Raw genomic sequence first — 16,398 nt, 5'->3', positions numbered from 1 at the left:
AATGTCAATGACATTACAGAAAAATGATACGTGTGAAATTATGAGCGCAAGTAGAATCAAATTTATGCGATTGCCTGCAATGAAAAAGCTCTTCCATTTCAAAGATTAATCAATGCAAGTCACAAACGTGCAGATTTATCGGTTGAATGAACAAAATACACACGTCAGAAATCTGTTTTGAAAGAAGTTGTTGGTGATATAGTATTTATTAAAAAAAATTTTTATCGAAAATGATGTGTTTATCTGTGAGAAATGCTAAAAACTTCACTTGTAACGACGTGACAGGCAATCTAATCATGTACAGAAAGGATTTGACAGTTACTGGGACAATTTCCATTATTAAAATCACAAACAAGTTTGATTTAAGTAATATTAAATGCATATTAATTCAATAACCTTCAATTAACCTACTTCATTAAGTGACGATAAAATTGACATGCTAACCATGTACGCAATGCGTACCTATTTCCACTCACATTGCTATGGTATTGACTGACTTGTTCTTACAAGACAACATGTAATATGTGCTATTAAACAAAACAATTTCACAGATTGTCACTTCATGGTCGTAAAATTTCAAATTGACATTGATAGCAATCATCACCTGCATTAAATTTCTATTTACTCCGCAGCTACACAGGGAACTTTAAAATTGACTCCTGTAAATACATGACAATAGACTCAAATGTAAACGAAAATACATATAATCTCCGTTAGGTTACAACATTATCTTTTTCTTTGAATACATTGTTTGGTTTTTCCAAAATGTTGTCATTTTTCTAATGTAAAAGTGTTTTAAAAAATGGTCATTATTAAACATTTTATCAACATAGGAAGATACTTGTGCTTGATCTAATATTTCTGTAAAAGTGTTTTAAAAAATGGTCATTATTAAACATTTTATCAACATAGGAAGATACTTGTGCTTGATCTAATATTTCTGATCTTATAAATGTTCATTAAACTATTCTTTGTTTTATATCTATGCATTATTGTTGCATTTGACCATCACAAATACTACTTATTAATTATTTACTCCCATAAAAATATTGTGCAAAATTTGAAAATTATTTGACAAAACAAAGAGAATTCTGAATTTTAAGTCTTTCATACTTTCTCCTTTTCTTTCAATGTTTTATCCCTTTCTTTCCAAATTTTCGTTTTTTCTTCAAAGCTGTTCTCTTTTGCTTCCAGTACGTGGTTTTGTTTTTCCAACCTGCTGTCCTTTTCTTCTAATTCATTTTCATTTCCTTTGAATAGATTGTTTGGTTTTCCCAGAAGGTTGCCTTTTGTCTTATCCTTTCCTTTCGATTCATTTAGTTTTTTGTTTAGTTGCTTAACCTCTTCATTCAATCGTTTCCATTTTCATCCATTTTCCTTCCTTCCATTTCTTCATATTTATTTCATCCATTCGATTTACTTTTATCCATCGATTCCTCTCTTCATTAAATCGTTTCCTCTTTCATCAAATCGTTCCTCCATCCATTTCCATTTTCATCCATTCGTTTTCCATCCATTCGTTTCGCTTTCATCCATTCTTTCCATCCATTCGTTTTTCTCTATCATTCATTCGTTTGTCTTTTTCGTCCGATCGTTTCTCTCTTTCATTCATTCGTTTCTCTTTTAAAACCACTCGTTTCTCTCTTCCATCCAATTGTTTCTTATTTTCATCCAGTTGTTTCCTGTTTTCATCCAATTGTTTCCTGTTTTCATCCAATTTTTTCCTGATTTCATCCAATTGTTTCCTTTTTTCTTCCAATTGTTTCTTTTTCTCTTCCAAGACTCTTTCTTTTTCTTCTAATCTTTTGTTTTCTCGTTTCAACATATTCTCCTTTTCTTCTGACACGTTCCTTTCTTCTTTCAACATTTTTTCCAATTCAATGATGTTATCTTCCAAATAACTTGACCGACCATCTACAGATTCTTGGATGCTCATTTTCAAGATAAGATATCAACCAATCTAATTATTCAAGGAAAATAAAATAAGTTAAAAGTATTGAAGTATGAATTCAACGGAATATAATTGGATGGCTACTTCCCGCCAAAATTTGAGGCCAGCAATTCAACGAGTCCCAATCCTTCCCAACACGGCCAAAAATATTCATTAGTCATTACGGTAGTAAAATAAAATGCAGAAAGTTCAGGTTTTTGTTTACCTGGGGCCCGTTGCACGAAGTTTGGATAGCGTTATCCATTGGCTAGTAAAATTCTCAAACTTGTAGAAAATGTGTTTATATTGTCTTACGACAAAAGAAATTTTGCAATCTTAGAAGCAATATTTTATTTCAGTGATAGCTCAGTTCAAACCTTATATTTTTCCTTTTTAAGAAGTTCTCTAACCGTTTAAAAAATTTGCTATCCAATGGATAACGCTTATCCAGGCTTCGTGCAACCGACCCTGAAAGTAGCCTCCACTTTCCACTTATACAATTAGTTGAGATGCGTGTACCGCATAATTTGCATTGACGATTCTAATGTACTAAAAAAGTGCACTAGAATTTCCCCGGAATGACTGAAAAAATATATATAAAGAATTCTTTGTCTTCGAACTTCCCTCATTAGCATAAGAGGGGAAAATTATTAGAATACAAAGTTCAGTCAGCGTAGCATTTAAACAACAACACCATCAATATTCGCCACAACCAAGGTTTTTGAACTTTCCTCGCTGATTCGAGTAATTTTCAGAAATTTTCCCTGACGTCCAACAATTTAAACGCAAATTTGCCTTAATCCAGGTTATTAATTAAAGGAAATAGAAAATTTATATTGACTTGCTTATTAATGCATTTACATAAGTGCGAAACATGCATCATAATACAAAACATGAGGAACAATTCAGAATTGATGTTTATAATTTCAAAAGTGCAAAATGTAAATTTTACAGTCGTAAAATAACGGAATAAGCCTTTAAATAAATACACATAATCAATCATCACCTTTTTAATGTAATGTAAACCACTTAGAGATACGGATAAGCTCGTGACTAAATGTACAACTCCGCCTTAGGTAACTGTAAGAGAAATATAAAAGATGTTATGTACATTTGAGTGACAAACATGATTTAAGTGACTTGATTTAATATAAAAATAAACAAAAAGTACTAAATGACGAACCTTTTCTAAATTAACGTTTTCTTTCAAGTCGACGCACTTGAAGACTTGCTGATGTCAATGTACTTTGTCCTGTGACCGTCACAAGACATAGATGATTATATTTTGAATATTACATTTGAATAATGTACAATAATAAAAATAAATTAAAAGTGAGTGAATACAAACAAACAATAAAGAATGCACTTAAACTTAAGTCGTTTTTATAAGTGAATTTTTATTGATAGTGTTATTTATTACAAGTGGTTTTGTTCTCGCGTAAGTGGCTAAGTTTGGCAGAGCGTGGCAAAGCTGAAACAAATTTGATGCAAACTTCGAACTTAATCTAACATTTTACAAATAACCCATTCTGTCTTCATTTGACGTATTCGTAATATGCATAATACCGCATATACTATAAAGCAGTAATGATTTTAAGCAACGTTTGCGGTAGCTAGTTGAATGATATGATTTATCCTTATTGGCAAAACTACCAAAGTTAAATCTTGCCAATCAAAGAGAGCAGATTTTCCAAAAATAAACACGTTTAAAAAATACATATTTAAAATTTTATCGAAAGACCAGCTTTTCAAAGAACTCCGTTACCTATTACATTATCTTAGACTCCAAAAGCGAAAAAAAGTTTCCATGATTTGATCACAAGTTTATAACTACTTTCAACACAGATATCAATGACATATTCATGCAACAAATACTTGTTTGTGACATACTTCTAAACAAGGTAAAACGGTCAATAGTACAATCAGTGATTCCAATACATGGTAACGTGTCGTACATATTGTGTTCTCAGTGATGAGTCATTGTCAACGGTATAAAAACATTACTATTTAACAAATTTGAGAAATGACAACGACATTTGTCTAAATAATATGTTGACTAAGAGGCACAAGTGATTCAGGAAAATGAAGTTAAGTGGAATACTCAACACAAAAAGAAACATCTTGCTCTCACAGATATCTCCAGGTACCAGTCAAGATCGGGCTTATACATTCAATTTTTTCCAACTCTTTCTAACATTTTACCAGACTTTACGTTCTATAAGTCAGTTGTAACAATAAAATTGGGAAAACGTGAAAACGCTTCAAAAACAGTAAAGGAGGCCTTTAAAAACACAAGAATTAAGGTCCCACGCGTCGTTAGAACATACCGTGGGTAACTTTTTGAGCTTGAAAACTCAGACATTAGTTTATTCAAAAGATAATGAAAAGCGTTTTGCTAGTTTTTCGTTCATACGTATCATCCATTGTCTCCATCATTTGGATAAAAATCTTCTTTTTAGAGATGGTGTGTCTCACATGTGATTCATTTTATTCTTTTATGCAGGATGTAAGATTTTCTTTCGCCTTTATTTGAAATGAGTATTGTTGGTTACAGGTACAAAACAAACAGGTTTAGGATTTCTTTCAAAGAACTCAAGTTTCAACATCAGATCACTTCTGATGAAGACATTAGACTGGAGTATATAAGGACTCAAGTTTCAACATCACATCACTCATGATGAAGACACTAGACTAAACTATACAAAAAATTGTGCATTATATTGTTTTAAATAAATATACTTTTGAATCCGCTAGAGACTGAATGGAATGCTCTAGAATATAGATTAATTCCTTGAAATAATTAATAAATAATTCATTTTTATAATATCATATTACGATGACGACGTTTAAAAAATTCAGCAAACTACATACATTATCAAAAAGATTCAAAGTTTGGTAAAGTTCGCTAATATTAAAAAAATTAGTCCATCAAGTGCTTTCGACTGACTATCAAAGATACATGTAAATATTAAAGATTGGATTTTAATGCAATAATTTTTGAGTCGATAAACTTAAAGTGTAGCAAAGAGCTTCCGGCTTGTCGAGAGCTTGTCGCATTTGTAGTTTCTTCGTACAAATTACATTAATGTATTTGTTTGAAGATTTTCATTTATTTGAAAATTAGCTGTGTCATTTATGGTTACATTGAATGACATAAAAGAAGATAAGAACATTATCAGGTCCGTTGTAAGAGAACAACAATCTGTAATATATAAATATGTGATTGAGACATTACACTCTAAAGATTCAATTTTCAATATCAGATCTCTTTTGAGGAGACCACTATTCTGAAAGTACTCGAGTTTCAATAACAGATCGACTGAAGTATCTTGAACTCAAGGTTCAATATCAAATCACATTTGACTTGAAAAAAACTTGAATGCAGTTGATCTCATGATAAAGATATTACAGACTAGTGACTGTAGCACAATAATATTTCAAGTGTCATGACCTAATAACTTTTGATGAAGACACTAGACTAGAGTATATAAGAACTAAAGTTTCAACATCAGATCACTCCTGATGAAGACATTAGACTGGAGTATATAAGGACTCAAGTTTCAACATCAGATCACTCCTGATGAAGACATTAGACTGGAGTATATAAGAACTCAAGTTTCAACATCAGATCACTCCTGATGAAGACAATAGACTGGAGTATATAAGAACTCAAGTTTCAACATCAGATCACTCCTGATGAAGACATTAGACTGGAGTATATAAGAACTCAAGTTTCAACATCAGATCACTCTTGATGAAGACAATAGACAGGAGTATATAAGAACTCAAGTTTCAACATCAGATCACTCCTGATGAAGACAATAGACTGGAGTATATAAGAGAGCTCGAGTTTCAACTAAAGATCATAGTTGATGCTGACAATTGACTGAAATTATGTTAGGACTTCAGTTTCAACATCAGATTACTTCTAATAAAGACATTAGACTGGAGTGTATAAGAACTCAAGTTTCAACATCAGATCACTCCTGATGAAGGCATTAGACTGGAGTATATAAGGACTCAAGTTTCAACATCAGATCACTCCTGATGAAGACATTAGACTGGAGTATATAAGAACTCAAGTTTCAACATCAGATCACTCCTGATGAAGAGACACTAGACTAGAGTATATAAGAACTCAAGTTTCAACATCAGATCACTCCTGATGAAGACATTAGACTGGAGTATATAAGAACTCAAGTTTCAACATCAGATCACTCCTGATGAAGAGACACTAGACTAGAGTATATAAGAACTCAAGTTTCAACATCAGATCACTCCTGATGAAGACATTAGACTGGAGTATATAAGAACTCAAGTTTCAACATCAGATGACTCCTGATGAAGACAATAGACTGGAGTATACAAGAAAGCTCAAGTTTCAACTTAAGATCATAGTTGGTGCTGACAATGGACTGAAATTATGTTAGGACTTCAGTTTCAACATCAGATTACTTTTAATAAAGACATTAGATTGGAGTGTATAAAGACTCAAGTTTCATCTTGAGATAACTACTGATGAGGACACTGTTCAGTTTCTATGATTTAAATGTCAACTTCAGATTATTCCCGTGTTATCAGGAGTACATTGGAATACACAGTACATACATAAAGAATCAAACATTAGAACGAATCAACAACAATATCAAAACATATGCTGAAGTAGTTCATTCTTATAGTTAAAGCACGGCCCTTGTAAAATCGTCAAGAGAAATGTCCACTTACGAAACATTTTAATATCATAACGTATTTCATATAAATTATTTCGTTGACTTATATAGAATGGCTCAGTCCATGCATGTACAAGAAACACCTCTAATCGAACGTTTACTGGAAGAGCAAAAGCAAGCGAATAATTTAATCAGACGGCTTAGGAAAGAAAAATTCCAGTCAGAGAAAGAAAAAATAAATGCAGAAATTATATCACAAGAAAAAGATAAAATAATAGAAATGCAAAGCAATAGAATTATTGAGTTGGAGGCACAAATCAGAGAGCTGAAACTTGGAAAGGAAATGACAAATCATAAATTTAAAGAAAATTTACATCGTAAAGGAGAACTGTGTGACTACAACTGCGTACAATGTTGCCTTGTTTCCATATGTCAAAAAAAATTGAAGTTTTATCCTTGTGGAAGACATTTAGAAAAAATCATTGTCAGTCATAACGTCTAAAGTCCAATAATTGATCACAAGGAAGAGGATTTGCGCTGTCATGCCTTCATGGATATTTTGAAAAAATCTGGAATAGTTTTTTCGGAGAATGTTACGTTTGATTTTCGGGTTGATGGAAGTCAGTGGTGGCAGATAAGAACAGAGGCGTGGAACCATATTTTATCAGTTGCTGATAAATCAGTTCTCATTCTTGGAAGGATTTATTCCTATGAAAACGAGACACTTCGAGGTGAAGGTCATTGCGTTATTTGCAACACTCACACAGCCGTAAATGGAATCATTTACGACTCACAAAATGAATTTGAGGGTATAACGAATATCGACGAGTTTGTTGAATACGTTTCTAACGACATGGGTTTAGAAGTGTACACAGTTAATTTGGCAAAACTGTACGAAATTGTTGAGCCACATGAGAATTGTTTGCATACAACATGTGAATTTTTAAACAGCCCGACACATGAGACCACAAGTTTATAGTTTGTGGGTTTTGAAATTACGTCTGTAATTTCCAACATATCAAGAACTCGTTAATTTTTATGTTCGTCTACAGCGACTGACATCTTTAACTGTTTTTAAAACAGAAATACAGTGACAAACAACTTCAAAGGTTGTTGTATCACACAAAAACTTTCTCTCCAGGACGTTTATTAGCTTATCAGAAATATGTTCAAAGTCTATAGTTTGAAATGTAGACTTTGCGTTTTGATGATTAGAGCTTTTAAAAGTATGTATAATGCAGTCTCTCGATGAGTTGTTTGAATTCTCTCATGAAGGACAAAAAGCAGCTTGGCTGAACATATCGCCATTCAAAAATAAACCTTTGCTAACGACCTATTGGTCATTGTGTTGTGTGTAGCTTAGCTACAAGTAGCTGCAATGAAATGCTCTGAATTTACCATTGTTAAATTGACGATAATTATCTCAAAGACGAAGAAATATTCAACTGTGGAACTGGAACCTATGGATATTAAAGCCAAAAAGATTAGTATTTGTATTTCTAATTCCGTGAACCATGTAAGTATTCTTTAGAATATGAAAACACTGAGTACAGGGCTGGGTTTAGTGGCACTCCAAGGGGCCAATGCCCTGGGAAAATCACAAAAAGGAGCGAAAAAGGGGCAAACCAACGGATCTATCAAATTGCTCAACTGATAATACAAGCGACGACTACAGAACGAATGCCAATAATTATAATGACTAATAGTGTTGAACAACGACTAGTTGCTGACCTTAGACTGTGGCCAGTTATAGTCTCAAATGAATTGTTTGGCTACTGGCTTTTTAAACGAGCAAATAATGTTCAAAAATATGGTAAAAAACTGTTTTCAAAGTAAACTTAATCAATAAAAGCAACACACCATCAAGTGGGCCCCAGGCCTCCTCGGATGTTAATCCAGGTTTTCGACTAAATGAAGTCATAAAATACTAGCTTCTCAATGAACTCACGTCATCTTCTCAATGTATTATAATTTATTTTTTATGATATTAGTGCATCATGTATTTGAAAACATATATGTTATATCAACACTATACAAAGATTGTACCATACTGAGAAATATGCCTTGAAAATGTTTATTTTTATAAAACATGTCGTTGTCGTGTTCCTTAAATGCGAGATTAAATGCGCCTGTTGTAAAGCTGCAATGAAAATTCCATATTTCATGAGAGATTCGTCATCTAAACCCACCTAAACGAAACCTGTGTAATCCTGAAGGCACAGTTCAGAAATGCGCATGCCCAGAAGCATATAAGATTTTCGCGCCAAAAGTTAAGTTTCGGATGAATGAGTTAATATTAAATTAGGTGATTAATGTTGCAAATTAACACAATAAATATTTAAATATTCAGTAAATTTACTGAATGTATCATTATTAAAGTGATTTAAAGAACGAAAATCTCGCGTATCTCAAGTAAGTGTTTTAGTTATTGTTTATCTTTTACCACGTCCATTGTATATGTTAAATCTTGGCAGCAATACGCCAATAGGTACGTTGTTGGTCGCTTGAATAAACCGTTGAACACTGAGAAATGTGTCGTGATATGACGCAATTTTGTTTGCAAATTGCTACACGTTATATAAATAAACGACAAATATTTAATTTTTCACTGAATTATTATGTTTTTCAGTGATCTCAAACATTTTGCATCGAGCATTTCTTATTTTTAGAAGCTAAGCAAGTTAATTGATTTTGATCAGTTACAATTCGATGTTTTATTGCTTCCTATCGCCACTCGGATTAATTAACTGTGAAATCAAGCAAAAAAGCAATCGCTTTAAACAAACTATAGAATATCACGATAACGTACAAAATGAGGAAATTTTACTTAGGCAAAACTTTTCAAATACGTATGACTATAAATTACGACAGAAGATAATATATGATAAGACGATATAATGTTTTCACATCTTACTAATTATAATGGTTTGTATTATAAACCCCTAAATTAATTACTTTTATAACTTTCAGAGTAACCATGGACAAAATTAAATATTGCTTTTACCCTAAATGTTTTTGTAATACATTGGAAAGCATTGTGTGTAACTGAATAAGGGGCGGTGAGGGGGTTGAGATAATCAATGATTTTATTTTGTAAACCCAGAGATATCCAGTCAATCTTCCCACTATTCAAAAACAGAATTTTGCCCTTGTTTTAAAGACATGACATACAGTATGTTACATTTGAATTGATTGATAGGTACATGATGGTTAATTTGCTTACTGTAATTTATATAATGAAACATTAAGTTCTATCTTACCATGAGAATGGATCTTAATAGTTTGATTAAAATTACTTAACTCTTTTCTCACAGTCTACTTCACATAGATTCACACTAAGTATTAAATTTTAGCTTCCCCTTTGCTTGGCATCATGGTATCTTTATCCTATCTATCAATCATTGCATATTTCATGCACAAAATCATTTAAGTGCTAATCTGAGGAAATGATTAAGTAATGAACAAAAAGTAAATAAAATCAGCTTATTTGCCACACATTTAATAATTTTATTGCCAACTTGTTTAACTTTGTTTAACTAGTAAGGGATTGTGATGAAATATTTATGTATATTTTGCCATTGCTCTGCAGTCATCCTGTAAAACAATTATAAGAGATGGCAAACAAGAAATTTTCCGGACAGTTAATGAAAGAAGAGAAGATTAAAGACTTGGAAAAGCAACTAAAAGACATCATTGTCAGCATAGAAGACTTACAAAAGAAAGAGAAAATTATCAAAAATGAATTGAAAGAGTTAAAAGCAAACCAGGGTACTGTGGTCTTAACATTAATTCCCACCTAAAGTATATATAAATCTTCAGGTTTCAAAATGAGACCACTCCTGACCAAGAAGCTAACTAGACTGAGATGAAGAGATTAGACTAGAGTATATATAAGGACTAAAGTTTCAACATCAGATCACACCTGATGAAGACACTAGACTTAAGTATATAAGAACTTATGTTTAAACATCAGATCACTCCTGATGAAGACAATAGACTGGAGTATATAATAAATCAAGTTTCAACATGAGGTCACTCCTGATGAAGACACTAGACTAGAGTATATAAGAACTCAAGTTTCAACATCAGATCAATCCTGATAAAGACACTAGACTGGAGTGTGTAAGAACTAAAGTTTCAACATCAGATCACTCCTGATGAAGACAATAAACTGGAGTATATAATAAATCAAGTTTCAAAATAAGATCACTCCTGATGAAGACACTAGACTTGAGTATATAAGAACTCAAATTTCAACATCAGACCATTCCTGATGAAGACACTAGACTGGAGTATATAAGAACTCAAGTTTCAACATGAGATCACTCCTGATGAAGACACTAGACTAGAGTACATAAGGACTAAAGGTTCAACATCAGATCACTCCTGATGAAGACAATAAACTGGAGTATATAAAACTCAAGTTTCAACATCAGATCACTCCTGATGAAGACACTAGACTAGAGTATATAAGAACTCAAGTTTCAACATCAGATTACTCCTGATGAAGACATTACATGTGAATGGAGTTTATTAGAAGTTTGATTCCTTATATAATCCAGACCAGAGTCTTCATCAGGAGTGATCTGGTGTTGAAACTTGAAAATTATTATAGTTCTTCTTTAAACATTGTATCATTCCTGAGGAATATACTAACTAACTTTAGTGCATATTAAAAACTCAAATTTTGACACTCCTGATGATCAAAGACACTAGACTGAACAGTAGGAGAACATCAAATCATTTAGATGCTTGCTTTCAGGTAATCTCTTTCGAAATATTAATCATGACTTATCTGAGATTGTTTTATCTTATGTATAGGAAATTCTTCGGTGAAAGCAAGCCTCACAATGGACGAAAATTCATGTTCGAATACTCCACTACCACCGGCCATGGAGGAAAGTAAAGGCACATTGTCTAACTGCAAACATTGTAATTACTTACTATCGATCTTGAGAAAAAGAGACAATGAAATCACTTCGCTAAGTACTACCTTGGAAGAGTACAAGTCCACATTGAAGGAAAGAGACGATGAGATTACATCGGTAAAGAATACATTAGTACAACGTGTATCAATCTTGAATCAAAAAGACAAGGAGATTGCATCTCTGAACGCATCATTAAAACAAACTGTTTCTATCTTGATTCAACGAGACGATGAGATTGCAAAGCTAAATTCAGCATTAGAACAAAAAGTATCAAAGTTGAGTCAACGAGAAGATGAGATTGCAAGGCTAAATGCTGCATTAGAGCAAAAAGTATCAATGTTGAGTCAACGAGAAGATGAGATTGCAAGACTAAATGCATCATTAGAACAAAAAGTATCAATGTTGAGTCAGATGGACAATGATTTGGCATGGTTAAATGCATCATTGCAACAAAAAGTATCATTCTTGAGTCAAAAGAAAAATCAGATTGCATTGCCTTTAAAGGAACGTGAAAATTTGAAAAATGCGGGAAGGCTGTGTGAAAACGATTGCGTTCTTTGTTGTTTTGTTGATATTTGCAAAACGTACATAAGTGACTTGCCTTCCTTTTGTGGTCGTTCTTTGGAAAAGCAAATCACAGCCTACGCTGTTGGCAAAAAATTACTCGATGAAAATGATTTGAACTGCCTTCAACTCATGAATATCTTACAAAAGACTGGACTTGTTCACTTTCGAAAATGTTTTGAATACCCTATTGATCCGTTGTTGCGTAAAGGAAAGATTAAAGAAGCTTGGTTAGCGATGATGAAACTATCCTTCGAGACATCTGCCTTACTGATTGGCCGACTCATGTTTAATGGACCAGGTCATTGCGAATGGTTTTGCAGGGACAAAAATACCATATTTGATTCGCAGTCAGGAGTTTCAACAAAAGCCAATTTTGAGAGCTTCTACATTCGTGTACAACATGACAAAGGAATCGCGTTCTTGGGGTTCAACATTTCCAGAGTAGAAAAGTTTATCAATGAAAACAGAAACCATCTGAAATGTGACTCTTTTCACGACCTAAATTATCAACGAGTGGATTATGGATCAGGTGTCTTTAGGGAAACAGTGCTTTTCTTATGATTGTGACTAGGTGTGTCTGTGTCAAGAAGTGAAGAAAGAAAAGTCATGGCAGTGAGGCAGAAGAATCAGCTGTAAAAAGACAGTTGTGCATTGTTTTTCAAGTTTTATCAATTTGTGGGCTTTTAAGGCCTTCATCATTACTTTTTGGAACGAAACAGCTTATAGCTATTTCAGTAAATTTTCCATAAAAAATATAATATTAGTATTAATGAAAGTAATCCTAAATGTTTTGGTAATCCAATTTTAGATCATACAATAGTTTTAAAATGTTGGATGAATTCTACATCTATAGTATTTTTAAGTATTTTAGATAATAAATAGTTATAGATAATCATAATTATTGTTATTCATGATTGTTATTGCTGTATAGCTATTAGCTTTATAGCTATTCTGTGTAAGTATTGAAACATTACTAATACCAATTACCATTAAAAATTCGAAAGTCAGTTAAGGCAGAGTTTTAATGTTTTTTTCTTCATATTTTCAGTTATGTTTTCGGCTTTTCGTACGAGTTGTGACCTGTGTATCGTCTGGTACTCTGCTTTTCATATGTTAATTGCCTGAAGATATTTGTAACCCTACACTTATATTTTTATTGTCTGTAAAAATTTAATCGAATGTTTGTAACATTGAGAGTATGGGGATTGATCATTGATCGGGATGAACCATGATATTGAAAAAATGTGCTTTCTCTAATAGTCATGCAATTTTGATAACTTGTATTTCATTTATCAAATTTGGAAGTCTTCTTTTGTTGAAAGCAAGACTATAAAGACTGATGTGTAAACTCTATAATCGTATTGTGCCATTTTGGAAATTGTTCTTACTTGTTAAGCAAAATCAACATCATAATTCAGGATGGGGTCTCGCCTACCCAAAGCATGCCTCCCTGACGATTTGTTTTCTAGATTTGAAGGTATCTTCAATTTCAATGAAATTATGTGTAATTTAATGGCATTTCAAAATCATTTTCACATTCTCAAGTCATGACTCAATGAGTCATGAGTCACAACTGTAAGAGCATCGTTTTAGCCAGAAATAGTGGCCAGAAGTTATGATATAGTGGCTCTTGATGTAAACAATTTTTCCCTAAGTTATTAAACTTGAGTGTCATGGTGGATGTATTTATTTTCAGTCACGAAAGCGCGGAAATATAACACTCCAAGTAAAATAGCACGCAAATATTTACGTTGCAGAGCCAAATTTTTTACTACAATTTTCTTTTTCAACGACGAAGCGCAAATTTTCTTGTATCGCTCCCTCAAAATCGTCTTTTAGCTTGTGCCCTCTTCCACTCACCCTATATCATTAGCTGAAGAACTTGAAATTTTTGCAAATTTTACAAATGCATGATTAAAGATGCATGTATGACAGCCCATGACGCAGAAGCAATTGCCTTTCGAAATACCGAATTTTAAATTACAAATACAGCAAAGCTCATTCGGCAAATAAAGATTGTCAAGAATTATTTGCAATCAACAAAGAATTATGTACTGCTTAAACACCTAGTTGTCCTCTCAATCGAAAATTACTGCAAGTATAGGACTAATCTCAACATGGCAGTGATGGCACTAAAATGTTTGTCTATCAGAAAAAATCCAAAAATAGAAAGTATAAACTAAATGTTTAGATAGTTCTGTTGATTCATATTTACAGCTGTTAAATGAAGAACTGAAATGTCGGTTTTCACTGTTGAAATAAATTATTGAAATAAATTTTTTTCTTAAAGTTAATTTGTCAAAGACGTAGCTTTTGAGGAGCCTTTTTCAAACTTCTTTTTCTCTAACTTTCTTGGCCATGCCTGTCTACAAGGACGTTTACAGGCCACACCCTATTTCAGGGCAAAAATGCTCCACCACCCTAGTGCTTAGGATCAAGTTGCGCAGCTGAATAAGACGTGAGAGTAGGAACATCGAATGTCGGGATTATGAACGGAAAGTTAGAAAGTTGGGCTAAAAAACCTCATGGAAAGGTAGTAAAGCTAGAAGCCAAGGAGCAATATTCAAATTGTCTGATGTTGGTGGGGATGGGGAGAGATATTGAATGAAAAGACTAGAAACTATTAACAATCTGAGAGAAGATTATTGAGAATGTTCTAGAGAAAGAGATATGTTTGAACTTAGAAATTAAAAATGTTTCGTTCGATTCCGTTTCACAGGTAAGATGTGATTAAGAAGAGTAAGAGAAATTTAGCATCCAAACTGTAATGAATACTGTTTGTTGGTTTTACGCACAAACGTTTGCAAAGTTTTACTTAGGTACAAATGTAGGCAATACTAGATAGATAACGTTTTATGGATATTTGTTATTGTTAATATTACGATCATTAACATAAGAATGTCCTATAATATTTATAGTATCTTTATAATCTTTATATACTAGGATATTTTTTGTTTTCGTTAAGGAGCAGACACAGCTCCTAAACCATTCTTAATTTCATTACTAATATTACCTTTTGCGTTCAACTGTTAAGTTTCACGAATTTTTCGCATTTGTTTACGTTTCGAACGTCACGATTCTTAAGCAAAACGTCGAGTTTCAACTGGTAAACGTGACGTTTGTTTGAATCGCGGATTTCTAAGTTTGTAACAGTCCTTTATTAGGTTATATGGTCAATTATCAAATTTTGCAAGTCGCGGAGAATACACGTGTAAGTTTTAGTTGCAGCAGCATTTTATCAATGTAAAATCGTCAAAACATGTTAATCACATGACCAAAACTGTTCATATTTTTCCTCAAACGTTAAACATTCCTGAGCAAACGTTCAGTTGAAAGTGAAACTAGGCGTTTCGCTCGACATTTGCATACTGAAATTATCCGGATACAGGTCAAAGTACAAATTCTACGTACATTTGCTTTGTTATATATGAATGACGTACTTATGACTATCCAATGAAAATAAAGCCGTCTGGTCATGTCATCATTACTCTTACGTCATAGAAATATCTCTATAACGTTCGTGTTAACATTGTAAAAAGGAAGCGCTTAAATATAATTGACATAAAAGATTAAGGGGAAAACAACAATACGATATGTAAGTTTGGATTTGACACGTTATGGACTAATGTAATGATATAATAGAGAAAAAAGGGAAGATACAATATTACAAAAACATCGATTTAATGAAGCGTAGCTGAGTTCAGTTCGATGAAATACTTTATGTAGATTATAAAAGTATAAAGCAAAATATAGGTTGAAAATAATGCATGAAGTTGCATCAAAACATCGGAAAATAAAGTTTTTATCGCCTTTATTTGTTTTTTAAAGTGCTTTATAAAACACTCAATACTTAAATATTGGTCTTGAAGAGATATAACGTCATAACTTGGCCGACAGAAGTAATCAAAACACCAAATTTCGTACTTTTAAAGTTAGCATCTTACCAAACATCCTGTTAACGAGCTTCAGAAAACTGGGAAAAATCGAAACATTGCACTTGCCAAAGCAATGTTTTGCTGAATTTGAGAGTTAGTAAATGATCAATGATTTGTTGACACAATTTGCAGTTCCGTCTATAGTCCTTCAATTCGCACTCGTCAAAGCACACATAACCAATATGATACAAACTTCAGGAAATCAGCACAGAAAAGTACATTAGCAACAGAATGTTGCATCTGCCTAGTTAAGGTTTCATCATAAAAACCCTTAAACTTGGAACAGTTTGGTTTAATAAATCCTTTCATCTTCACTGTTGCATCTGGAAACATTTTCATCATTTGTCTCATAACTTCCTGTGCACAAT

At 32.8% G+C, this 16,398-nt stretch overlaps 2 protein-coding genes across 2 annotated transcripts; one reads left to right on the top strand and one right to left on the bottom strand.

The window, feature by feature from the left end:
• Positions 1–1,528: 1,528 nt before the first annotated feature.
• On the bottom strand, positions 1,529–16,352 carry LOC124447946 (stress response protein NST1-like). Its single transcript, XM_046998941.1, has 3 exons — positions 16,040–16,352; positions 2,937–3,010; positions 1,529–1,960 (listed from the first exon to the last, which is right to left on the bottom strand). The coding sequence occupies exon 3, from the start codon at positions 1,934–1,936 to the stop codon at positions 1,529–1,531; it is 408 nt and encodes a 135-aa protein (XP_046854897.1). The 5' UTR covers positions 1,937–1,960; positions 2,937–3,010; positions 16,040–16,352.
• Positions 8,973–13,102, top strand: LOC124449485 (putative leucine-rich repeat-containing protein DDB_G0290503). The gene is made up of 3 exons (XM_047000414.1): positions 8,973–9,012; positions 10,190–10,368; positions 11,422–13,102. The coding sequence occupies exons 2-3, from the start codon at positions 10,215–10,217 to the stop codon at positions 12,654–12,656; spliced, it is 1,389 nt and encodes a 462-aa protein (XP_046856370.1). The 5' UTR covers positions 8,973–9,012; positions 10,190–10,214; the 3' UTR covers positions 12,657–13,102.
• Positions 16,353–16,398: the final 46 nt, after the last annotated feature.

The sequence above is a fragment of the Xenia sp. Carnegie-2017 genome, unplaced genomic scaffold (assembly GCF_021976095.1).
Source record: "Xenia sp. Carnegie-2017 unplaced genomic scaffold, XeniaSp_v1 HiC_scaffold_23, whole genome shotgun sequence".
NCBI classification, from domain to species: domain Eukaryota; kingdom Metazoa; phylum Cnidaria; class Anthozoa; order Malacalcyonacea; family Xeniidae; genus Xenia; species Xenia sp. Carnegie-2017.
The sequence above is the reverse complement of the archived record's forward strand: the minus strand, read 5'-3'. Positions and strand labels throughout refer to the sequence as shown.